This window comes from Heteronotia binoei, chromosome 3, assembly GCF_032191835.1.
Source record: "Heteronotia binoei isolate CCM8104 ecotype False Entrance Well chromosome 3, APGP_CSIRO_Hbin_v1, whole genome shotgun sequence".
NCBI classification, from domain to species: Eukaryota; Metazoa; Chordata; class Lepidosauria; order Squamata; family Gekkonidae; genus Heteronotia; species Heteronotia binoei.
Genome location: NC_083225.1, coordinates 192,441,695 through 192,467,798, shown reverse-complemented (window position 1 = coordinate 192,467,798; position 26,104 = coordinate 192,441,695). Strand labels below are relative to the sequence as shown.

At 51.0% G+C, this 26,104-nt stretch overlaps 1 protein-coding gene across 1 annotated transcript; it reads left to right on the top strand.

Annotated features, from left to right (window-relative positions):
* Positions 1 to 26,104, top strand: RNF169 (ring finger protein 169). The gene is made up of 8 exons (XM_060235356.1): positions 1 to 255; positions 8,794 to 8,947; positions 13,324 to 13,375; positions 14,387 to 14,549; positions 18,209 to 18,352; positions 18,955 to 19,070; positions 23,233 to 23,329; positions 24,687 to 26,104. Exons 1-8 carry the CDS (start codon positions 1 to 3, stop codon positions 25,791 to 25,793), a joined length of 2,088 nt encoding a protein of 695 aa, XP_060091339.1. The 3' UTR covers positions 25,794 to 26,104.

The window sequence follows — 26,104 nt, the reverse complement described above, 5'->3', positions numbered from 1 at the left end:
ATGGCGGCGGCGGCCACGGCCTCTTCGGCGGCGGTCTTGGGCGGGCGGGCCGCGGTGTCGCCCCTGCTCCGACGGGGCCGAGGGCGGAGGCGACGGCCCCGGGGCGGGCGCGAGGAGAAGCGGAAGAGGCGGAGACCTGCCCGCCAGGCCCCCTCTGCAGCCCCGGCCCTCGCCACCAGCAGCCCCCGCCGGCCCGGCCTGCCTCGGGAGCGGAGCCTCCGCCGCCGCCGCCCCCAGACCGAGGCGCCGCCCTGCGTGAGTGGGGTTCTCCCGGGGGCGGGGCTTAGGGCGGGGCGGGCCAGTGTTGGCAGGTACTGGGGGGTGCACGTGTGCAAGGGGCTGGCGCTTGCCTCGCAGCGGAGGGTTGTGCGTGTGCAAGGGGGCTGATGCGTGTCTTGCGGCTAAATGTTGTGCGTGTGCAAGGCGCTGATGCGTGTCTTGCGGCTAAATGTTGTGCATGTGCAAGGGGCTGGCGCCTGTTTTTCGTGCGCAATGGGCTGATGCGTGCCTTACAGCTGAATGTTGTGCTTGTGCAAGGGGCTGACGCGTGGCTTGCAGCTGAATGTTCTGAATGTGCAAGGGGCTGATGCGTGTCTTGCAACTGAATGTTGTGCGTGTGCAAGGGGCTGATGCGTGCCTTAGCTGAATGTTGTGCGTGTGCAAGGGGCTGATGCGTGCCTTCCAGCTGAATGTTGTGCTTGTGCAAGGGGCTGACGCGTGCCTTACAGCTGAATGTTGTGCTTGTGCAAGGGGCTGACGCGTGGCTTGCAGCTGAATGTTCTGAATGTGCAAGGGGCTGATGCGTGTCTTGCAACTGAATGTTGTGCGTGTGCAAGGGGCTGATGCGTGTCTTGCAGCTGAATGTTGTGCGTGTGCAAGGGGCTGATGCGTGCCTTAGCTGAATGTTGTGCGTGTGCAAGGGGCTGATGCGTGCCTTCCAGCTGAATGTTGTGCTTGTGCAAGGGGCTGATGCGTGTCTTGCAGTTGAATGTTGCGCGTGTGCAAGGGGCTGATGCGTGTCTTGCAGCTGAATGTTGCGCGTGTGCAAGGGGCTGATGCGTTTCTTGCAGTTGAATGTTGCGCGTGTGCAAGGGGTGATGCGTGTCTTGCAGTTCAATGTTGTGCATGTGCAAGGGGGTGATGTTTGTCTTGCAGCTGAGTTTTGTGTGTGTGCAAGAGGCTGATGTGTGTCTTGCAGCTGAGCTTTGTGCGTGGCGGTTCCTAAGTGCTGGGGGGGGGGGGGATAATATGTTTGCGGTCTTAGATTCCTGGGAGAGGGTTCACACCTTACGTTTGTTGATGTTTAGCTACACAGTTAGCATTTGCGTTCTTGGTTTCCTGACGCATGTAAGGTGTGAATGTGTGTATGGGACTCTTGCATGTGTTTCTCCCTGGAGGTGGAGCTGAGAACAGGGCGGGGCCAGTGTTGGCAGGTACTGAGCTGTGGGGGGGGGGAATGCAGGTGTGCAAGGGGCTGACGTGTGTCTTGCAGCTGAGTTTGGTGCATGGTGGTTCCGGGGGGGGGGGGGGCGTATGTTTTGCGGTCTTGGATTCATGGGAGAGGGCTCACATCTTATGCTCTTAGGTTTGTAACTAAAGAGTTAGCATTTCCAGTCTTGGATACCTGGCACGCCATGACTTGTGAATGCTTGTGTGGGACTCTTGCGCGTGTTTCTTCCCAGATTTGGTGCGCGGGCGGAGCTTAGAACTGGGTGGCACCAGTGTTGGCAGGTACTGAGCTGTGGGGGGAACGCAGGTGTGCAAGGGGCTGACGCGTGTCTTGCAGGTGAGTTTTGTGCGTGGCGACTCCTAAGTGAGGGGGGTGGATGTGTGGGTCTTTTCTTGAGTGTTTGCATCTTGGATTCGTGGAAAAGAGTTCGCACGTAAGGTTCTTAGGTGTGGGGCTAAAGTGCTAGCATGGCACATGTAACTTTAAGGCGAGGGATGTGGGGCTTTTGCTTGGCTTGCCCACGGTGATGCTGGGTGCAAAACACCCCAGTGTGGGCCTGTGAGGCATCGACCCTGCTCGAAGAATCAAAATGACATGATCTGCATAATAGATTTGTGCAAAGATGCTCATATGACAATATAATCTATATATAATTAGTATACACACGCAGACGCACATATAGCCCACCTTTCTCCCTGGTGGGGACCACAAACCGCTTACATTGTTCTCCTCACCTCCATTTTATCCTCACAACAATCTTGTTAGATAGGTTTTGCTAGGTGTGGGGTGGCCAAACTGCGGCTCGGAAGCCACATATGGCTCTTTACACATATTGTGTGGCTCTCAAAAAGCCCCCACCGCCCCATCAGCTGGCTTGGAGAAGGGTTTTATCTCTTTAAATTAGTTCTCCAAGCCGAATGCATTTAAAGTAATTTTCTTTCCATCTCCCCTCCCTCCCTCCCTCCCTCCCTCCCTCCCTCCCTCCCTCCCTCCCTTCCTTCCTTCCTTCCTTCCTTCCTTCCTTCCTTCCTTCCTTCCTTCCTTCCTTCCTTCCTTCCTTCCTTCCTTCCTTCCTTCCTTCCTTCCTTCCTTCCTTCCTTCCTTCCTTCCTTCCTTCCTTCCTTCCTTCCTCTGACGTTCATGTCTTGCAGCTCTCAAACATCTCATGTTTATTGTATGTGGTTCTTTGGTGTAGCCAAAGTTTGGTGTAGTGGTTAAGTGTGCGGACTCTTATCTGGGAGAACCGGGTTTGATTCCCCGCTCCTCCACTTGCACCTGCTGGAATGGCCTTGGGTCAGCCAGAGCTCTCTTATCTGGGAGAACCGGGTTTGATTCCCCACTCCTGCACTCGCACCTGCTGGAATGGCCTTGGGGTCAGCCAGAGCTCTCTTATCTGGGAGAACCGGGCTTGATTCCCCACTTCTCCACTTGCACCTGCTGGAATGGCCTTGGGTCAGCCATAGCTCTCTTATCTGGGAGAACCGGGCTTGATTCCCCACTTCTGCACTTGCACCTGCTGGAATGGCCTTGGGTCAGCCAGAGCTCTCTTCTGGGAGAACCGGGCTTGATTCCCCACTCCTCCACTTGCACCTGCTGGAATGGCCTTGGGTCAGCCAGAGCTGTCTTATCTGGGAGAACCGGGCTTGATTCCCCACTCCTCCACTTGCAGCGGCTGGAATGGCCTGGGGTCAGCCATAGCTCTCTTATCTGGGAGAATCGGGTTTGATCCCCCACTCCTCCACTTGCACCTGCTGGAATAGCCTTGGGTCAGCCATAGCTCTGGCATAGGTTGTCCTTGAAAGGGCAGCTGCTGTGAGAGCCCTCTCAGCCCCACCCACATAGGGTGTCTGTTGTGGGGGAGGAAGATAATGGAGTTTGTGAGCCGCTCGGAGACTCTTGAGTGGAGGGCGGAATATAAATCCAACGTCGTCGTCTTCTTACATTAAGCAAGTTTGGCTACCTCTGTGCTAGGGTGACTGGCTGAAGATCACCCAGCTAGCTTCCATGGTGGAGTGGGGGATTCGAACGTGGGTTTCCCAGATCCAAACCTGATGCTATAACCACTGCACCACACACTGGCTGCCTTACAAGCCCCTCTCATATCCACGAGACTACCCTGTCAGGTTGTTGTATCACTAAGCGAATGGGTTGTATTGGGCTGACATCTGGGATATCTGAACTCGAATCCCTGCGTTATGTGAACGCTTGCTATGATAACCTCGGCCCAGTCATGCTCTCTCGCCTTGGATGGCTGTTGAAAGGATAAAATAGATAGCAACATATGCCGCTCTGACAATGTAGCATACCTTCAAGAAAATGTAGCATAAAAATCATCTCAGTAGACAACTGCTCTCACAGTAATGAGATTTGAACCCAAGCCCTGTCTGCTGAAGTCTGAACACTCTACCACTAAGTTGTGTGGGTTTTGTGACCCAGGGTTTGAACTTGGTACATTACTTTCTTGGAGCCGGTTTGGTGTAGTCAAGTGTGCGGACTCTTATCTGGGAGAACTGGGTTTGAGTCACCTCTCCTCCACTTGCACCTGCTGGAATGGCCTTGGGTCAGCCATAGTGCTCACAGAGTTGTCCTTGAAAGGTCAGCTGCTGTCAGAACTCTCTCAGCCTCACCCAACTCATAGGGTGTCAGTTGGGGGAGAAGATAAAGGAGATTCCAAGCTGCTGTGAGACTCTGATTCAGAGAGAAGGGTGGGGTATAAATAACAACAATAAATTTTTATTTATACCCCGGCCTCCCCGCCGAGGCAGGCTCAGGGCGGCTTACCGTGTTATAACAGTAAAACAAGATAATACCATTACAATACAATTCATAAATTAAATATTATTAAATAAATAATCTAAAAGCAGTAGAACTTAATTGTGCCACAATCTCAATATGTGCAAAGATGGCTTGATGTTACTACCAGGTTCTATTTTAGAAAGCTAGTTGGAAGAGGGCGGTTTTACAAGCCCTGCGGAACTGATTGAGATCCCCCAGGGCCCGTACCTCCTCCGGTAGCTGGTTCCACCATCGGGGTGCCTGAATCGAGAAGGCCTGCTCTCTAAGTTGTTTTTTAATTTGGCCTCCTTTGGCTCAGGGATTTCCAGAAGATTTTGTGAACTAGATCGCAGTGCTCTCTGGGGAACATATGGGGAGAGGCGGTCCCTAAGGTAGGCAGGTCCCCGGCCATATAGGGCTTTAAAGGTAATAACCAGCACCTTGTAACGAACTCGGTACATAAATCTGCTGCTGTCGTCTTATTCTCTTCCCTTTACCTGCAGTCCCTCCCCGGCCTGCTCATATAATCTATAACCAGTTTTTAAAAACTCTTAGAGCATGGGAACGTGTTGGTGGGCATAGCTTGGGATGGGATGACCAATTTGAGTCATTGTATTGGTTTCCTCCCTATAAGCCACCTTGAGTCCCTGCAGGAAAGACTGTTAACTAATGTAAATAAATAAACGTGCTATTCCCAAGCATGCCTTCATGCAAACCATTAGTCATACAGTGGGTGTTGTGTGGCTTAATCCTCACAACTGCACTGAGTACACATGCTTGTAAGAAGCGTGTTGTGCAGTGTGTTTGAGATCACGTTTTTCTAACTTGACTGACTTGCTTGCTCATTCTTTTTAAAGCCGCTCTTGCCTTGTGGTTTTGTGCTCTGAATCATTAATTTGGGTTGTGGTGATTACTCGCAGTATGAAAAGCGTGCGCGCGTGTGTGGTTGTTAATTCGGAGCGTGGTCTCCGTAGATGCGTTCGGGGGACCTCTGGACTCTTTAATCTGGTTGCTGTATTCTTGGTTTATGGATTTAGAGTTTGGCTCTTGGGACCACGTTAGGTGTGCAGTGGAAAGCTTGGGAACATATCAAAATTACCAGGAGTGTAATTTGGAGGGAGGAAAACTGGGGCAGGGAAGGAGTTCTAAATCCTTACGCCCGCTCGAGGGCTGCTGCTAGGGTTTTGGGGGCCCCGCACAAGCTGCCCACTAGTGCTCCCCCCCAGAAATTTGAAAAACAGAATTATAGGAGAAATGAAGAAACCTGAAACTATTTACATTTTTAATTTACAGATTTTTCTTTTTTAAAATTGCGAGATTAAGTAATAAAAATGAGCATTTTAGCCGGAGGTGCCAGGGCCAAGACCTTCTCATGACCATTCCTACTTGAGCCTTTTAGCTGGAGGTGCCAGGGCCAAGACCTTCTCATGACCATTCCTACTTGAGCCTTTTAGTTGGAGGTGCCAGGGCCAAGACCTTCTCATGACCATTCCTACTTGAGCCTTTTAGTTGGAGGTGGCAGGGCCAAGACCTTCTCATGACCATTCCTACTTGAGCCTTTTAGCTGGACGTGCCAGGGCCAAGACCTTCACGTGACCATTCCTACTTGAGCCTTTTAGTTGGAGGTGGCAAGGCCAAGACCTTCTCATGACCATTCCTACTTGAGCCTTTTAGCTGGACGTGCCAGGGCCAAGACCTTCACGTGACCATTCCTACTTGAGCCTTTTAGTTGGAGGTGCCAGGGCCAAGACCTTCACATGACCATTTCTACTTGAGCCTTTTAGTTGGAGGTGCCAGGGCCAAGACCTTCACATGACCATTCCTACTTGAGCCTTTTAGTTGGAGGTGCCAGGGCCAAGACCTTCACATGACCATTTCTACTTGAGCCTTTTAGTTGGAGGTGCCAAGGCCAAGACCTTCTCATGACCATTCCTACTTGAGCCTTTTAGCTGGAGATGCCAGGGCCAAGACCTTCTCATGACCATTCCTACTTGAGCGTTTTAGCTGGAGGTGCCAGGGCCAAGACCTTCACGTGACCATTCCTACTTGAGCCTTTTAGTTGGAGGTGCCAGGGCCAAGACCTTCTCATGACCATTCCTACTTGAGCCTTTTAGTTGGAGGTGCCAGGGCCAAGACCTTCACATGACCATTTCTACTTGAGCCTTTTAGTTGGAGGTGCCAGGGCCAAGACCTTCTCATGACCATTCCTACTTGAGCCTTTTAGTTGGAGGTGCCAGGGCCAAGACCTTCTCATGACCATTCCTACTTGAGCCTTTTAGCTGGAGATGCCAGGGCCAAGACCTTCTCATGACCATTCCTACTTGAGCGTTTTAGCTGGAGGTGCCAGGGCCAAGACCTTCACGTGACCATTCCTACTTGAGCCTTTTAGTTGGAGGTGCCAGGGCCAAGACCTTCTCATGACCATTCCTACTTGAGCCTTTTAGTTGGAGGTGCCAGGGCCAAGACCTTCACATGACCATTTCTACTTGAGCCTTTTAGTTGGAGGTGCCAGGGCCAAGACCTTCACGTGACCATTCCTACTTGAGCCTTTTAGTTGGAGGTGCCAGGGCCAAGACCTTCGCATGACCATTTCTACTTGAGCCTTTTAGTTGGAGGTGCCAAGGCCAAGACATACGAGAAAGATGCTCTACCACTGAGCTATGGCTCCCACCCCATGACTCTGTTCAAGTAGAGTAGGAAGGATGAGTGGCAGCATCAACAGGAGCCAGTTTTTAGAAACTGTAATTGGCTCTTATTCCACTTTTACAGTTGATTAATTTATCCCTGCCGGGCTCTGAGGACTGCAGTCCGCTTTTGCGTTTTCCGGGTCTGTAACGGAGTCAACTAGAATGATTAAGACAGAGGCAACTAGAATGAGAAGGGATTTCTCTCTTTAAATCGCTCCTCCAAGCCAAGCAGCTGACAGCTCGGAGAATGCATTTAAAGGTGCTTTCTTTCCACTTCTCTCTCCCTTCTCCCTTTCCTATCTATTTTCCTTCCTACCTACGTACATCTGACGTTCATGTCTTGCAGCTTTCGAACATCTGACGTTTATTCTACGTTGCTCTTACGTTAAGCAAGTTTGCCCCCCCCCCTCGATCTATTCCACGTTGGCACCCCGATTAGGAGACACCATCTTCATGACCTAACGCTGACGTTGGCTTTAGGTATAAAGTGTCCTTTTCCTCCAAACGCTTGGTAGGGTTGAATTATTGAACGATTTGCGGAGTTTGCTTGTGGTTCTGTTTTCCTTTTTGGAATAAGCTGCCTTGAGGGAACTGCTGGTAGAAATGCCAGGATATAAATCTTTTAAAGGAGTAAAAGAAAAGGCTGAGCCACTCAGCAAGGGCTGGTTGAAGGGGAATGGTTGGTAGCTCTGTTGGCTGGCCTTCCCTTCCTCGGCTGCTGAATGTATGAATGGGTTTACCACTCTTAGGAGTCTTTGGGAAAAGTCCAAACTTCTTACTTGGGGGCGGGAGGCACATTCCTAGTGACTGGCTGAGCTGAAGCCTGTTCATGCATTACAAAATCCTCACATCCCCTTTCGCCACATGTTTTTGGAAGTTGTCTTCTTGGAACTTAGTTACTAAGCCATGTAGAAGATGACAGGAGACATTGGATTTATATCCCACCCTCCAATCTGAATCTCAGAGTGGCTCACAATCTCCTTTACCTTCCTCCCCCACAACGGACACCCTGTGAGGTGGGTGGGGCTGAGAGAGCTTTCACAGAAGCTACCCTTTCAAGGACAACTCCTGCGAGAGCCATGGCTGACCCAAGGCCATTGCAGCAGCTGCATGTGGAGGAGTGGGGAATCGAACCCGGTTCCCCCAGATAAGAGTCGGCGCACTTAACCGCTACACCAGACTGGCTCTCTCCTTAATGTACTTAATGTACAGGGATGCATGGAGAAAGTATTTAAACAAGAGATGTCAAAACTCATTTGCTATAAGGGCCAGATCTGACGTAAATGAGACCTTTTCGGGTCGGACAGTGTGTGTTCCTATTTAAGATTAGGTACCAGATATACAAACTTTATAAAGGACACAGACAAACGCAATTAAATATTTGAGGAGGAGGGAGTAAAACATATTAGCACTCAGTCTTAAAGGTGCTTTTTAAATATTTCTCTCATGGGATCCAGGGAACTGGGCAAAGGAAGCGCTGGCTCTTTCCTTCCTTCCCCAGGGCACCAGGAGGGGGAGGAGCCTCAGCCAGTAGAAGGAAGAGATGCTTGGTTTGGTATCTCTGCTGTGTGATTGGGAGAGTCTAGCAAAGCAAGCGCTCCCCTTCTCCCTTCCTCCACAAGGGAGGAGCCTCAGCCAATGGAGAAAATAGAGGTTTTGTTCTGTAGCTCCTGCGTGATTGAGCAAGCTGAGATGCAGGAAGCAAGAGAGGGAGAAGGAAGCAAGCAAGAACTAGTTGATCGGGAGCCTGATAGGAGCACTCCGGGGGCCTGATTTGGCCCCCAGGCCACATGTTCAACACCTTTGTTTTAAACCTTCCCCATGCCTCATTTTTGCAACCTGAAATGGCTCCATGCAGTTGCTTTGTCTGTCCCATGGCAGTTTCTGGTCAGGGAAGGGAAGGCCTACGCTCCCCTTCGCCATGCGCAACGTGAACCCCGTCTGAATCCGGCCCCGGGAGCGAAGCTCCAAATCCGCAATTCCCAGACCATGTTTGTCAAGTGGATAGATGGGAGACGCAGGGATTTTGCAGCATGTGAATTGGCCCTTAGAGTGGGTTTTTGGGGTAGGCAGTGAAATTAATAACGATGTGCTCTAGAAGACGTGAGCCGAAATAGCTTTGTTATCCAGCCTTCTTCTTCTCATTAGCTGCGTGGACTCAGGTTTAGCAATTCATATATGGGTGGAGTTCGGTGGTCATCTGATAAAAGTAGCAGAAGATGATATTGGATTTATATCCTGTTCTACACTCTGAATCTCCGCGCAGCTTCCAATCTCCTATATCTTCTTCCCCTGTGAGGTGGGTGGGGCTGAGAGCTCTCCCAGAAGCTGCCCTTTCTAGGACAACTCTGAGAGCTATGGCTAACCCAAGGCCATTCCAGCAGCTGCAAGTGAAAGAGTGGGGAATCGAACTTTGTGTGTCTTAAAGGTGCCACTGGCTTTTCTCTGTGGCTTCAAACCAACATGGCCACTCACCGGAATCTTATCTTTTTGCGGCCTAGTCTGTGTTTTGGAGGTGGCTGACCCTGTCATGTGCCACAGAGAAGCATGATGCCTCTTGTCAAGAACATCTCTGCCTGGCTTCTTGTTTCCATCCCTCTTGCGAAGAGCTTCAGTGCAGTTCTACAGCTTTCCCCCATAAAGCCACAGATTCTGGTTATTCTGGTCTGCCGCCCAGCTACTGAAAACCATTAAATAACGAGTACCTTTACGGTGACTAGAATCTGAGTCAGTAGCAGCTGTGTAGCTTCCTTGACATGGGCTTCTTCCCAGTTTGTGAACATTCCTTTAAAGCGGGGGTTCCGACCCGGGGACCAAATCAGGCCCCCGAGCAACTGGCTGCCGTCTGCTTTTCTCTTACTCCCTTCTGCATCGCAGCTTGCTTTGCAAGGCTTGCTCAACTGCACAGGAGCTACAAAACAAAGCCTCTATTTTCTCCATTGGCTCAGGCTTCTCCCTTGGGGAGGAAAGGGGGAGGAATAGCTTGCTTTGCCAGGCTCTCTCAATCGCACAGTAGAGCTACTGAGCCAAGCCTCTCTTCCTTCTATTGGCTGAGGCTCCTCCCCCTCCTGGTCCCCTGGGGAAAGAAGGAAAGAGCCACAGCTTCCTTGGCCCAGTTCCCTGGATCCTATGGGAGAGATAAAAAGAAAGCACTTTTGAGGGCAATGAGGCTAATGTTTTAATCATGTTTATTTTAAGTTTTTAAAAAAAACATTTAATTGTGTTTGTGTCCTTTATAAACTTTGTATCTCTGCTAGTTAGCATTACGTTTTATGATACACATGACCCAGGGTCTTGTGTCAGATTTGGTCCTCATAACAAAGTAGTTTGACACTCCTTCTTTAGAACATAAGAGAAGCCACAGTGGCCAATACACACACACACTCTCACTCACTCTCTCTCTCTCTCTCTCTGTGGCTAATAGCCACTGATGGACCTCTGCTCCATATTTTTATCCAATCCCCTCTTGGAGCTCAGTTGCCGTCTCATTTGGAGTACTGTGTGCAGTTCTGGTCGCCGCACCTCAAAAAGGATATTATAGCATTGGAGAAAGTTCAGAAAAGGGCAACTAGAATGATTGAAGGGCTGGGACACCTTCCCTATGAAGAAAGGTTGAAACGCTTGGGGCTCTTCAGCTTGGAGAAACGTCGACTGCGGGGTGACATGATAGAGGTTTACAAGATAATGCATGGGATGGAGAAAGTAGAGAAAGAAGTACTTTTCTCCCTTTCTCACAATACAAGAACTCGTGGGCATTCGATGAAATTGCTGAGCAGACAGGTTAAAACGGATAAAAGGAAGCACTTCTTCACCCAAAGGGTGATTAACATGTGGAATTCACTGCCACAGGAGGTGGTGGCAGCCACAAGCATGGCCACCTTCAAGAGGGGGTTAGATAAAAATATGGAGCAGAGGTCCATCAGTGCCTATTAGCCACAGTGTGTGTGTGTGTGTATAAATTTTGGCCACTGTGTGACACAGAGTGTTGGACTGGATGGGCCATTGGCCTGATCTAACATGGCTTCTCTTATGTTCTTAAGCTGGCTATGCTTGTAGCTGCCACCACCTCCTGTGGCAGTGGATTCCACATGTTAATCACCCTTTGGGTGAAGAAGTACCTTCTTTTATCCATTCTAACCTGACTGCTCAGCAATTTCATTGAATGCCCACGAGTTCTTGTATTGTGAGAAAGGGAGAAAAGGACTTTCTTTCTCTACTTTCTCCATCCCATGCATAATCTTGTAAACCTCTCTCATGTCACCCCGCAGTCTACGTTTCTCCAAGCTAAAGAGCCCCAAGCGTTTTAACCTTTCTTCATGGGGAAAGTGTTCCAAAACTGTAATCATTCTAGTAGCCCTTTTCTGCACTTTTTCCAATGCTATAATATCCTTTTTGAGGTGCAGTGACCAGAATTGCACACAGTATTCCAAATGAGACCGCACCATCGATTTATACAGGGGCATTATGATACTGGCTGATTTGTTTTCAATTCCCTTCCTAATAATTCCCAGCATGGCGTTGGCCCTTTTTATTGCAATCGCACACTGTCTTGACATTTTCAGTGAGTTCTCTACCACGACCCCAAGATCTCTCTCTTGGTCAGTTTCTGCCAAGGGTATCTTTAAAGTGTATCTTGAGTTTTTGCCCCACTTTCCCAAACCCCAGCCTATCCCAGGTATCTAATTAATACTTGGGACGTGTGAATTGAAACAGCAAAATGGCCAGTGGTGTTTTTGGAGCGTCCAGCTGTTTTCCATTGTGTGTTAAGTTACATTTAGGGCAGAAATCATGGCTGATTCTGAGATGCATGAGATTAGATAACTGGGTAACCAGCTCTGAAGGAAAGGACTGTGGTTAGAAGTTAACAAGATGAATCGTAATGCTGTACTCTGATTCTTGGATATGAGTTTCCACTTTCTGTACATTAGAAGTTCCTTCTTTTTGGGAAACATCAGGCACAAACAGGACTCACACAGCATGGCTAAACAGGACTTTCAAGTAAACTGTATTTAAAACAAATTTAGATCACTTAAGCACAATTGCGTTTAGGAAGGGAGGAAACTGGGGAAGTAAGCCTGGAATCAGAGAAACCGGCCTCTTTGACTGATGGCGAAGTGATTCAGCGTCACGTTGCTGGGAGGGTTTGGAATGAAATCTGTCATGGCGATGTGCCACTGTGCCTGAGGAAATCTCCCACGAGTCAGTTGTCCGCTAGCCCAGCTTGCTTACCCCAGGCGCAGTGTCAACAATCTGTGGTCTCAAAGAGTAAATTTTGGAGAGGCTTTCTTCTCTTGGCGCTGGAGGTGATTCATTCAGACTTTACCTCAAGTGTCCGGGGGTGTGGCTTCTTGCATACCTGACTTACGACGCAGTCGCATGACAGAGGAAGCCAATTCGAGTTCTATTATTACTCCCTTTCCGGAGCGTCTACAAACGTCATGCTTTGTCACAAGGGAAGAATCAGCGGAGCCAGTGCGGTTAAGAGCGGCGGAGAATCCGGAGAGCTGGGTTGGATTCCCCACTGCTCCGCATGGCAGCCAGCTGGGTGACCTTGGGTCAGTCACTGTTCTCTCAGAGCTCTCTCAGGTCCGCCCGCCCCACAGGGTGTCCGTTGCGGGGAGAGGAAGGGAAGGAGACTGTAAGCTGCTCCGAGACTCCTTTGGGCAGTGAAGGGGGAACTCTTCTTCTCCTTTGTGTGGTGCAACCCAGGCAAGCTATCTTGCTTCCTCTTCTGCAGCTGACATTTAGTTCAGAGTACCCGATTGTAGGCCTAAAGCAGAGGTCCTCAAATTATGGCCTGCGGGCCAGATGCGGCCCGCTGAGGATGCTTATGCGGCCCGCCGGGTTATGGCAAAATCAAACCAGAAGTGACGTTCAACCTAAACTCGCGTTAGCAACGCACACTTCCGGCACTGGGCTGAGGCGGCGGAGACAGAGTGTGAGGTGATACCAAGGTGAGGTGAGTTCCCAGGCCGGGGTGTGTGGTGTGGGGAAGGGAGAGAGATGCAGAAGACGGAGAACTGACGGCCCGCAGCCTTGTACAGTAACGGCAGCCACCACAACAGTCCGGCCCTCCAACAGTCTGAGGGACAGTGAACTGGCCCCCTATTTAAAAAGTTTGAGGACCCCTGGCCTAGAGGGAACACTTAATCTCATGTCTGTCTGTTTCCAAATGTTTAGGCGGAGAAAGAACAGTGAGTGTAGCTCCACTAATCAGTATGGGATAGCAACCCTAACCCTGCTTTATGGTATTGCGGGGCCCCTCACTCTTTTCCACTTCTACAGACGGGCTAACACGGTTACCCATCTTCCTCTGCAAATTAAGTGAACCTGAGCTGTCCTGACTTAACCGGCAAGGTCCCGTCTTGTATGTCTAAAGGTCAGATTTCTCTAGTGCTTTCTCTTTGGCAGGGCCCGATGCGTGTGGTGTGACTCATGAGCGTTTTGTCGAAAAGATTCCTTTGTGAGTCTCCGGCGTCCCTTCCAAGGCCCCGCCGTGCTTAGCACGTGACAGGCGGGGACTTTAGGAGCCCCGTGCGGTCTCTCTCACCTGCCTCTCGTTGAACTCGGATGAGTTGTGCCGTTGCTGCCCCGCTGCGCTCCAGGAGCGAGTGAGTCGGCCCGGGGCGTTCCCCAGGCCATGCTGGAAAATGGCTGTCACTCGGGGAGGGCTTGTTCCTTATTTAGAACCAGCACGCGGTTCCGTTTGTAGCATCACGCCCACGTGCATCCTTCGCTTGAAAATAAATGTGTCCGCATAATCTTGACCTTTCCTGATGTAAAAAAAAAAACAAACCCAAAAAACTGTCGGGTTGTGGAAATGTTTTTTTAAAGCCGTTTAGAGAGGCTGAAAAGGAGGGCGATAGCAAATCCAAGGTTTTGGCAGTCTCCAGCCAGCGAGTCGTACCTGTTCGGATTATTTTCCCCTGTGTCAGCGTCGAAAGCCTGCCGGTTCTTTAGAACAACTCTGGAAAGAAAGAATTCCTCTGAAAGGCTTCTTTGATTCCGCGGAGAAACTTGCCGAGGCATGCGTCTGGCCAAAGCGGGTGTGGGTTTTGAAAGCCGCTGTTAGAAAACGTCGTTAGAGATGCACGGGGAGGTAACGAAACCTGCGAGAGCCGTTTGCCTCGTGTGCCGAACGTGCTTTGTCGTTCCGTTGGGCGTGCTTTGTTGTTCCGCTGCGAAACGCATTGAGTTGTGTTTGTAGCTGGAGGCTGCTGTTCTCATACCTCTGACGTTTGGGTTTTCTCGAGACTGGCTGCTTGCGTGTAACTTCTTTTCTGGATGTCCCCCCCCCCCTTCCCGTGAAAGGGAATTTAGTCCACACTGACCACTTCTGGGCATTTGGAGCGCCTCCTAGTTCTTAAGGTTTTAAAGCGTTTGGGTAGATGTTTTGCCAGCTTTCATGTTTTACACATGATTTTTGTTGGGGGGGGGGGGGAACGTATGCGAAGGCACTGGAATTCGGGCGCAGGGCAGCTGATCGCGTAAACGAGCGCTCCCCTGGATCGTGTTTTTTGTGTTTTACCTCTTTTCCTGTCGTTCTCTTTTTCTCCGCAGGCTTCATATTCAGAGCGCCCATCACGTTGAGCAGGCCTGCGGAGCTTCACGAGGAATACAGAAGCCAGCTGCGGAAGGTATGCTTGTTGCGTAGGGTACGAAATCTACCGCACGCTTAGTGTTTAAGGCCGTTGCTAGTAGCAACTAGTATGTGTCAGCCAGCAAGCATTTGGCTCCATGCTGAAGACAGTGTGCAGTCTGTGTTCTCCGCATCGCGACGCTGAGTAACCACTCGGAGAGCCTGCGGGATGCATACGTCTCATTTTTAAGACTCCTCGTTGCTGCCGTCGGTTTCCAAGCTTTCTCCGAATCCTGTTTTTGTTCTTTCTTTACAAGTCTGAAAGGAACGTGTAACTCCGAGCGTTGAGGCCTCTGTAAATCTTACTGCAGAATTCTTAATAGTTTTCCTGGCCTGGTATAAATTGCAATGCCTCTCCTACCTAGAGTGGTACGGAGCAATATATTCTTTTCCCTTGTCTTAAAGAGTTTAATTAGGACAAAAGGTGAACTTCCCCATAGAAAGGAGAACTTTCTTCCCGTAGAAAAGCAAGTGGTAGCGATGTACCTGTTTTCTGCCAACTTGATCTGAACTGGTAAGAGAAAGCTGGGAGGTTACATAAGGCGTTGTGCAGCGTTTTCCAAACTTATTGGAAAGGATTATAGGATGGAGCTCAAGGGGCACTGGGATTTAATGTGTAAAATGTTGCGGAAATGAAGATTTCTTGGGCTAGTGGTCTGATTCTGTATAGGATAGCTTCATGCATAATACAATGAAACCTTTAGGAAAGAGGGTTTAGAAGCGAGTGTTTTTCCTCTTTCAGCTGCAGCAAGATGCTTGCGACGCTGTAGTTTTCTAATAGGACTTTTGATTATTTCCCTGGCATCAAATATGAGGGTAAATGCTTAAGGATCCGGGAACGCTGACCATGCCACGTGTACAAATTGGAGAGGGATTTTTTTTTTTGTCCGCTTCCTGTTTGGCCCGCTGGCCCTTCTCTCTTCCTCTTTAAACTTACTGGCAGATCCAAGATACGCATTCCCTCCTTTCCAGTGTGTATACACCCTTTCTGAACGACTTCTGGCGGAGAGAGGGAACGGAGCTTGGGGGAACTCCTAACTTTCACTCCCAAAAGAACACGTTTTCGGCCCCTAAATTCTCCTTCTGGTCACTGCCAAGCGTTGTGGTTAAGTGTTAGAAAAGCTGCTGCTGAAATAATTACTTACAGCTGACTCATGTAAAGGTTCCAGAAACGGCAGATAACTTGTGTGGTTCCTTCACTCCTAATAACAGCAGGGTGTGTAGCTGAATCCTAGAGCAGCTTGCTGTCACGCAGGTTCACGGCCTGGCAGTTAAAGGATAAGAACATAAAGAGAAGCCATGTTGGATCAGGCCAATGACCCATCCTGTCTGACACTCTGCGTCACACAGTGGTCAAAACCCAGAGGTCTACCTTCAGGGCCAAAACTCTAGAAGCCCTCCCTCTGTTGCCCTGGAAATCTTTCTCTGCTTGAGGGCTGCTGCTACTCAGAGTAGGTGTCACCAAGCTAAATTGCCCAAGCATCTTCCTTGGGATAAAACAGCTTCATATGTTGGCTATCCTTGGTTGCGTTGCTAATAGCATTTAGAGAGTCAGTATGGCGTAGTACAGTGGTGTCAAACGTGCGGCCCAGAGGCCAAATCAGGCCTCCGGAAGAGAGCCAGTTTGGTGTAGTGGTTAAGTGTGCGGACTCTTATCTGAAAGAACCAGGTTTGATTCCCCACTCCTCCACTTGCACCTGCTGTCATGGCCTTGGGTCAGCCATAGCTCTGGCAGAGGTTGTCCTGAAAGGGCAGCTGCTGTGAGAGCCCTCTCAGCCCCACCCACCTCACAGGGTGTCTGCTGTGGGGGAGGAAGGTAAAGGAGATTGTGAGCCTCTCTGAGACTCTTTGGAGTGGAGGGTGGGATATAAATCCAATATCTTCTTCTTCTTCTTCTCCTATCAGGCCCCTGAGCAACTGGATGTCATTGCTTCCTTCTCCCTCTCTCGCTTCCTTCTGCATCACAGCTTGCTTTGCAGGGCTTGCTCAACTGCACAGGAGCTACAGAGCAAAGTCTCTATTTTCTCCATTAGCTGAGGCTCCTCCCTCGGGGAGGAAGGGGGGGGGGAGGCAGAGCTTGCTTTGCCAAGCTCTCTCAATCACACAGCAGAGCTACTGAGCCAAGCCTCTCTTCCTTCTATTGGCTGAGGCTCGTCCCCTGGGGAAGGAAGGAAAGAGCCAGAGCTTCCTTTGCCCGGTTCCCTGGATCCCATCGGAGAAATACAAAGCAAGCACAATTACGACCAAAGAGTGGTAATGTTTTAAGTTTGTGTTTGTCTGTGTCCTTTATAAAGTTTATATCTCTGCTACGTAATCTTAAATAGGTACAGCCATGGCACCGGTCCAACAAGGTTTCGTTTATGTCAGATCCGGCCCTCGTAGCAAATTAGTTTGACACCCCTGGCTGTAGTAGAGTGTTCTGACCTGGATGGCCCAAGCTAGCCTGGTCCCATCAGATCTCAGAAGCTGAGCACGGTCGGCCCTGGTCCGTATTTGGAAGGGCGACCAAGGAAGAGCAGGACTGTGATGCACGAGAAGGCGATGGCCAACCCCCTTTGCAATGACCCTTGCTTTAAAAAGAAGTCTAGCTTGCCACTTGCTAGAACTTTTGGCTGCCAGACCGTCTTGGGATCGCCTGCCTATTCTACACAACACGCTGCCATAGAATCCTAGAGTTGGAAGGGACCTCCAGGGTCATCGAGTCCAACCCCTTGCACAATGCAGGAGGCCCACAAAGACCCCCCCCCTAAATTCACAGGATCTTCATTACTGTCAGATGGCCATCTAGCCTCTGCTTAAAAACCTCCAAAGGAGAATCAGAGAATCCTAGAGTCGTGAGGGACCTTAAAGGTCATCGAGTCCAACCCCCTGCACAATGCAGGAAACTCACAAACACCTCCCCCTAAATTCACAGGATCTTCATCGCTGTCAGATGGCCATCTAGCCTCTGTTGAAAAACCTCCAAGGAAGGAGAGCCCACCACCTCCTGAGGAATCATAGAGTTGGAAGGGACCTCCAGGGTCATCGAGTCCAACCCCCTGCACAATGCAGGAAACGCACAAACACTTCCCCCTAAATTCACAGGATCTACACTGCTGTCAGATGGCCATCTAGCCTCTGTTGAAGAACCTCCAAAGGAGAATCAGAGAATCCTAGAGTTGTAAGGGACCTCCAAGGTCATCTAGTCCAACCCCCTGCACAATGCAGGAAACCAACAAACGCCTCCCCCTAAATTCACAGGATCTTCATCTCTGTCAGATGGCCATCTGTGAAAAAAACCTCCGAGGAAGGAGAGCCCACCACCTCCCGAGTAGGAAGCCTGTTCCACTGAGGAACCGCTCTATCAGAATCATAGAGTTGGAAGGGACCTCTAGAGTCATCGAGTCCAACCCCTTGCACAATGCAGGAAACTCACAAACGCCTCCCCCTAAATTCACAGGATCCTCATTGCTGTCAGATGGCCATTCAGCCTCTGCTTACAGCTAACTGGGTTTCCTTGAGCCAGTCACAGTTCTCTCAGAGTTCTCTCAGCCCTCACCTGCCTCACAGGGAGGGGGTCTACTGTGGGGAGGGGAAGGGAAGGCAACTGTAAGCCACTCTGAGAGAACCCTTTATTCATTTCGATGTAAAACAGCCTCTGCCGTTGCTTGTTTCTAGCTGAGAGATGAAAAGTTGCAGGAAGAGAGAACTCCGGAGGATTTTATTCACAAGCTGATTTTGGAGGACCCTGAAGCAGGGCGGAGAAAAGCAGACGATCAAAAGAAGGAGGAGTCTTCGGCAGTCAAGATGACACAGGAGCATGTGAGTGATTCACGGCTGCGCCGGGTGTCTTTGCCAAGGAAGTGTTTGTGTGTGTGTTTTCTCCCACCTCTGAAATGCGTTCTTGCCTCAGCTTGAAAGCGACTTAGTCCTAGCACACGTTAGAGCAGGCGTGTCGAACTCGTCTGTTCTGAGGGCTGGATCTGACCTAAAGGAGACTTGCCGGGCCACGTGTCACCAGCCCGTGTGTGTGTCAGTGTTCCCTCTAAGCTGAGTCAGCGTGAGCTCGCTCGCAGAGTTTTAGCCTCCAGCTCACACATTTTTGCCTTAGCTCAGGAAGGATGACCCCAGAGCACAATAATTTATGCAGGAACTCACAACATTTAATGCCAGCAGGTCACAACTTTAATACCAGGAACTCACAACGTAAAATTTTTGCTTGCAAGACTCTGCAGCTTAGAGGGAACATTGGTGTGTACCTATTTAAGATTACTGACAAATTCGTAACTCTTTCCAGTATGTACTTCGAACAGAATCACTCTGATCTTCCTGTGTGTGTGTGTGTTTTTCCAAACATGTTTGAAAGAATGCATTGCAGAGTGAGGCTGTTGACATTGGTTATTTTTTCCTTGGTTTAACTTCAGCTTCCTGAGCGCCTCTCCGATTCTGAGAACGAAGAACCGTTCCAGGGAAAACCTGGCCACCATCGGTCAGCCTTCGTCTCCAAGGGGAACTCTTACTCGCTCGCACTCCTCTCGGGGTGAGTCCTGGGCCGGGCACAGTGGTCGAAAAGGAGGTAGATGTGTGGGCAGGGTGTAAGAGACGCCCAGCTTCTGTGGTTGGAATAAAATTCCTACGATAGGAAGGTTGTGTGCCAATCCGTGCGTGTAAGGACATAAGAGAAGCTATGTTGGATCAGGCCAATGGCCCATCCAGTCCAACACTCTGTGTCACACAGTGGCCAAAAAAACCAGGTGCCATCAGGAGGTCCACCAGTGGGGCCGGGACACTAGAAGCCCTCCCACTGTGCCCCCCCCCAAGCACCAAGAATACAGAGCATCACTGCCCCAGACATAAGAGCAGCCATGTTGGATCAGGCCAATGGCCCATCCAGTCCAACACTGTGTCACACAGTGGCCAAAAAACCCAGGTGCCATCAGGAGGTCCACCAGTGGGGCCAGGACACTAGAAGCCCTCCCACTGTGCCCCCCCAAGCACCAAGAATACAGCGTATCACTGCCCCCAGACATAAGAACATAAGAGAAGCCATGTTGGATCAGGCCAGTGGCCCATCCAATCCAACCCTCTGTGTCACACGGTGGCCAAAAAACCAGGTGCCATCAGGAGGTCCACCAGTGGGGCCAGGACACTAGAAGCCCTCCCACTGTGGCCCCCCAAGCACAAGAATGCAGAGCATCACTGCCCCAGAAAGAGTGCTCCAACAATACGCTGTGGCTAAGAGCCACTGATGGACCTCTGTTCCATACGTTGATCCAGTCCCCTCTTGAGACTGGCTATGCTTGTAGCCGCCACCATGTCCTGTGGCAGTGAATTCCACATGTTAACCATCCTTTGGGTGAAGAAGGACTTCCTTTTAGCCACTCTAACCCAACCGCTCAGCAATTTCATGCAGTGCCCACGAGTTCTCGAAGTTTGAGAAGGGGAGAAAAGGCCTTCTTTCGCTACCTTCTCTTTCCCATGCGTAATCTTGCAAACCTCTATCACGTCGTTACCTTGAGCGCATAAAAAAGGGCCACAAGAGCTGAGCGCTGGCTCATCCCTTCCTGCCCTCCTTTTCACAATCTGCTTAAATTCACAGAATCAGCATTGCTGTCAAGTGGCCATCCAGCCTCTGTTTAAAAACTTCCAAGGAAGGAGAGCCCACCACCTCCCGAGGAAGGCCGTTCCCGTGAGGAACCGCGCGAACTGTCAGGAAGCTCTTCCTAATGCTCTAGATTTGAAGAATTTCACAGCCCCTTCACGATCCCCCAGGAGAAGAGAGAGGGGGGCAAAAATGTTTTGTAATGTCTATGATAGGGGTGGCCAAACTTGCTTAATACAAGAGCCACATAGAACAAATGTCAGATGCTTGAGAGCCGCAACACAGGGAAGGAAGGAAGGAAAGAAAGAAGAAAAGGTGGAAAGGAAGCAATTTTAACTTTAAATGCATTCTCCAAGCTACCAGTTGGCTTGACTCAGAGAAGTGATTTAAAGAGACAAATGCCTCCTCCAAGCTGGCAGATGGGGGAGCTTTGAGAGCCAGGCAATATATGTGAAAGGGCTACACGTGGTTCCCGAGCCACAGTTTGGCCACCGCTGGTCTATGAGAAGATGGTCTGCTCAGAGTTAGAGGTGCAGGGGTTAAAGATGATTGAGCCAAACTGCTGTCAAACTCCGTATGTGGCTCCCATTTTCCAGCACGTGTACACTGAGCCCTCACGGATCTCTCTTCGGCTTACGCATGCGATACATCATGCCTGTTATGTCTTCTATTTAAGGGGTATGCCACCTTTTCAAAGAGCCCCGTAGCACAGAGCGGTAAGCTGCAGTATGCAGTTCAAGCTCTGTGCTCACAACCTGAGTTCGATCCTGGCGGAAGCTGGGTTCAGGGAGCCAGCTCAAGGTTGAACCCAAAATCTTCTCGTTATCCCTGGGCCAAAAGAAGCCCGCCTAAAATCTACTAGGGACAGGGCCTTCTCTGTTATGGCCCCTACATGGTGGAACCAGCTGCCGGAGGAGGTGAGGGCCCTGCGGGACCTTACTCAGTTCCGCTGGGCCTGTAAGACAGCCCTCTTTTGGCTAGCTTACACCTAACTGACATAGGAAATTAAATGTAGCTCTATCAGATTCTTGCTATGCATACTGCCGCAATGCTTAAATGTTTTATATGTTTTAAATGTTTAAATATCTTAAATACCTAACTTAAAATTTTATGTCTGATTTACCTGTTGTAAGCCGCCCTGAGCCACCTTGGTGGGAAGGGCGGGATATAAATAATAAATAAATAAATAAAAATTAGCCTTCCATCCTTAGGCCGGTCAAAGGAGTCCCAGCTTGCTGGGGGGAAAGCGGGATGACTGGGGAAGGCAATGGCAAACCACCCCGTAAAAAGTCTGCCGTGAAAATGTTGCGAAAGCAACATCACCCCAGAATTGGAAACGACTGCTGCTTGCACAGGGGACTACCTCCACCTTTTAAGAGCCCCGTGGCACAGAATGGTAAAGCTGCAGTACTGCAGTCGGAGCCCTCTGCTCAAGACCTGAGTTCGATCCCAGCGGAAGCTGGTTCAGGTAGCCGGCTCCAGGTTGACTCAGCCTTCTGTCCTTCCGAGGTCGGTGAAATGAGTACCCACCTTGCTGGGGGGAAAGTGCAGATGACCGGGGAAGGCAACGGCAAACCACCCTGTAAAAAGTCTGCCATGAAAACATCGTGAAAGTAACGTCACCCCAGAGTCGGAAACGACTGGTGCTTGCCTTGTACCTTTTTAACCTTCTTGGTGCTTACTTTTACCTTTTTAAGCTTTTCAAGCCTGACCCAGGGTGGTGGGTGCAACCACAGAATGGCTACTGCAGGAGATGGAGCCAATCCAATGCATGGCTATAGGATGGGGGAGACTTGTCTTAGCAGTCGTATGTGCGAAAAGGATCTAGGGGTCTTAGTGGACCATACGCTGAACATGAGTCAACAGTGTGATGCGGTGGCTAAAAAGGCAAATGCAATTTTGGGCTGTATCAACAGAAGTCTAATGTCCAGATCACGTGATGTGATGGTATTGCTTTACTCTGCTCTGGTAAGACCTCACCTGGAGTCTTGTGTTCAGTTTTGGGCACCACATTTTAAGAAGGATCTAGACAAGCTGGAAGGGGTCCACGGGAGGACGACGAAGATGGTGAGGAGTCTGGAGACCAAGTCCTAGGAGGAAAGGTTGAAGGAGCTGGGGATGTTTAGCCTGGAGAGGAGGCAGCTGAGAGGTGATAGGATCACCATCTTCAAGTCCTTGAAGGGCTGTCATAGAGAGGATGGTGTGGGATTGTTTTCCGTGGCCCCGGAAGGTAGAACCAGAACCAATGGGTTGAAATTAAATCAAAAAGTTTCCGGCTCAACTTTAGGAAGGACTTCCTGATAGTTAGAGCGATTCCTCAGTGGAACAGGCTTCCTCCTCAGGAGGTGGTGGGCTCTCCTTCCTTGGAGGTTTTTCAACAGAGACTAGATGGCCCTCTGACAGCAATGAATTTAGGGGGAGGCGTTTGTGAGTTTCCTGCATTGTGCAGGGGGTTGGACTAGATGACCCCGGAGTTTCCTTCCAACTCTATGACTCTAGGATTCTGGGCTTTTCAACAGAGGCGAGATGGCCATCTGACAGCAATGAGGATCCTGTGAATTTAGGGGGAGGTGTTTGTGAGTTCCCTGCATTGTGCAGGGGGGTTGGACTGGATGAACCTTGAAACCTTTTTTGCCACTGTGTGACACAGAGTGTTGGACTTGATGGGCCGTTGGCCTGATCCAACATGGCTTCTCTTATGTTCTTAAAGTCCCTTCCAGCTCTAGGATTCTGATTCCTCAGGAGGTGATGGGCTCTCCTTCCTTGGAGGTTTTTCAACAGAGGCTAGATGGCCATCTGACTGCAATGAGGATCCTGTGAATTTAGGGGGAGGTGTTTGTGAGTTTCCTGCATTGTGCAGGGGGTTGGACTAGATGACCCCGGAGGTCCCTTCCAACTCTATGATTCTAGGATTCTGGGCTTTTCAACAGGCTAGATGGCCATCTGACAGCAATGAGGATCCTGTGAATTTAGGGGGAGGTGTTTGTGAGTTCCCTGCATTGTGCAGGGGGGTTGGACTGGATGACCCTGGGGGCCCCTTCCAACTCTTATGTTTCTGTGTGACAAACATAACATCTTAACTTTAAAAAAATGTTTGTAGAACCCTGTACTCCAGAGTAGAGCGAAGCCAGAGTTGCAATGACACCCTTCGGGAGAGATCGAAGAGCAGGCAGAGATCCGCTCCAGTCAGAACGAAGGTAACCAGCGACGTCTCTGGATCTGCCCTAGAAGCCAACTTAGGCCTCTGTTGCCTGGTAACACCCTGCGGAGTGGCTCTGATTTCACTGTCTGGGCGTGTTGTGTCGGCCCGTTACGTTAAGCCCTTGCATCTTAACAGATTGTTTGTCTGCTGCAAAGGGATGCAAAGAGACAGGCCGGGGGTGACAGTAATCGGATCCGAAGGATCTCCCAGTCCTCGAAGAAAGGAGGGAGCTCTGCATCTCCACCTTCCGTTTGCTTTGTCCAGAGGCCAGGTTCCATCATGCCTGGCTGACGAGTGCCAGTTTGGTGGAGTGGTTAAGTGTGCAGACTCTTCTCTGGGAGAACCGGGTTGGATTCCCCCCTCCTCCACTTGCAGCTGCTGGAATGGCCTTGGGTCAGCCAGAGGTCTCTTATCTGGGAGAACCGGGTTGGATTCCCCACTCCTCCACTTGCAGCTGCTAGAATGGCCTTGGGTAAACCATAGCTCTCTTATCTGGGAGAACCGAGTTTGATTCCCCACTCCTCCACTTGCAGCTGCTGGAATGGCCTTGGGTCAGCCAGAGCTCTCTTATCTGGGAGAACCAGGTTTGATCCCCCTTCCTCCACTTGCAGCTGCTGGAATGGCCTTGGGTCAGCCAGAGCTCTGTTATCTGGAAGAACCGGGTTTGATCCCCTCTCCTCCACTTGCAGCTGCTGGAAGGGCCTTCGGTTAGCCAGAGCTCTCTTAACTGAGAGAACCGGGCTTGATTCCCGACTCCTCCACTTGCACCTGCTGGAATGGCCTTGGGTCAGCCATAGCTTTCTTGCAGAGTTGTTCTTGAAAGGGCAGCTTCTGTGAGAGTTCTCTCAGCCCCACTCACCTCAGAGTGTCTGTTGTGGGGGAAGAAGATATAGAAGATTGTAAGATGCTCTGAGTCTCTGATTCAGAGAGAGGGGCGGGGTATAAATCTGTAGTCATCTTCTTCTTCATTCTACCTCATAGTGGTCCCTCCCCTCCCTAGACTCCAACCCCAAATCTCCCAGAGTTTCCTGACCTGAAATTGGCATGGTCTATTCATATCAGTTTAGACATCAAATCGCCCTCTTACCTCTGTAGACCGGACAGCAGGAATTGGGGATAGTCTGAGGTGAAGCACAGATCAGTTCCGGGCAGGTCACCAAACCACAGTAGATCTGGCCTTCCTGAGAAACACCAGAAGACCCCAGATATCATTCCGAGCCTCAGAAAGAAGGCAACAGATTCCCTTTCTTTCAAGAGCTCTGAGCCTCTGATTCAGAGAGAGGGGTGGGGTATAAATCTGCAGTCTTCTTCTTCGTAGCCAAGAGGTCTTAAATCGGTCCCTTGCCTTGCAGATCAACCCACCGGCGAGCGTGTCCACCCCCATAGCCGGAGTCCTCTCGTCCACCCAGAATAATCGCTGCCTCTCGGCCCCGGATTTGACTGCGGAGAAGAGGGCGGGTCTCGCCGCCGCCTCGCTGCCCGCCCTCCCCAAGCCGGAGCGGTCCATCAGCCCCGAGAGCAACGACAGCATCTCGGAGGAGCTCAACCACTTCAAGCCCATCGTCTGCTCGCCCTGCACGCCCCCGAAGCGGCTTCCCGACGGGGGGGTCCTGAGCCCCTTCATCATCAAGTCTACCCCCCGGAACCTGACCCGGAGCCTGCAGAAGCCCACCACCTACGAGGCGAGTCCCCGGATCCTGAGGAAATGGGAGCAGATCTTCCAGGAGCGCCAGATCAAAAAGACCCTCTCCAAAGCCACCCTGACGTCTTCGGCCCTGGATGCGGGCGAGGATTTCCTGGTCCCTTCCCTGAACGCGCTGCATGTTGTCAAGGAGCCCGCGCAAGCGTCGAATGACTTTCTGATCCCCGGTAGCCTCGCGCACGCCCAGTCGGATGGTTTTTCCTCCCCGCGTGGAAGAAAATTCGAAAGAGCCAGCGGCATCGAGAGAGACTTGGCGGCGGGCAATGGCCCCAAAGCATCCAACGCCCGCAGTCCGAACTCAGCCTCGCGCCTGGCCGGCTCGGGCCTCGGTGCCAGCGCGGGAGCTCAGGAGGGGACCAAAGTCCACGCGGCCTGTCCGGAGAATGGCACCCCTGCCCGAGCGGCGGCGGGGAAGAAGCGGCAGCGGCTCAAGTACCTCTACGAAAGCGAGCGGCCCAACGGCGTCTGCTGCGGCGAGGAGGCTTTCTCCCTGCGGCAGGGACGCAAGAGGCAATGCAAGACCAAACACTTGGAGCAGAGCTGCGCCGCCAAGAGGCCGAGGCAGGGAGGGCTGGGGGCGGCGGCCAAGCCCCTCCGAAGGAGCCGGGCGGAGCGGAGGCGGCAGGAGGAGGAAGACCGGCGGCTGGCGCTGCAGCTCCAGTGGGCCTTCGACCGGGAGAACAGGAAAGGGGCCCGCCGGAGAGGCCGAGCGGAGCAGTACTTCCTGCGCTCCAAGAGCACCCTGGGCGCCCAGTAGGGCCCTGCCCCGAAACGATGCTGTCTGCTCTAGACGTGCGCCGAGGTCTTGACGGGGAAAGGAGCCGCCGTCGGTCCCCTTCTCCTGCCGCCGAACGAACGATGCGTTTCGCTCAGATGGTTAGAAGGGTCGTGCGGAAGCCCCGGGGGGCTCTCTGCGCAAGTGCGACGCTCTCCCGAAACTGCTTCTGAGCCTAAAAACGGCACTTGTTTGCAGTTTGCTCTCTGGCAAAAGACGCTGGGTCAGAAGGACTTGGGGGAGTCCTCTGTGGACCCCGCCCCCCATACATACACACACACGAATGCAACAAA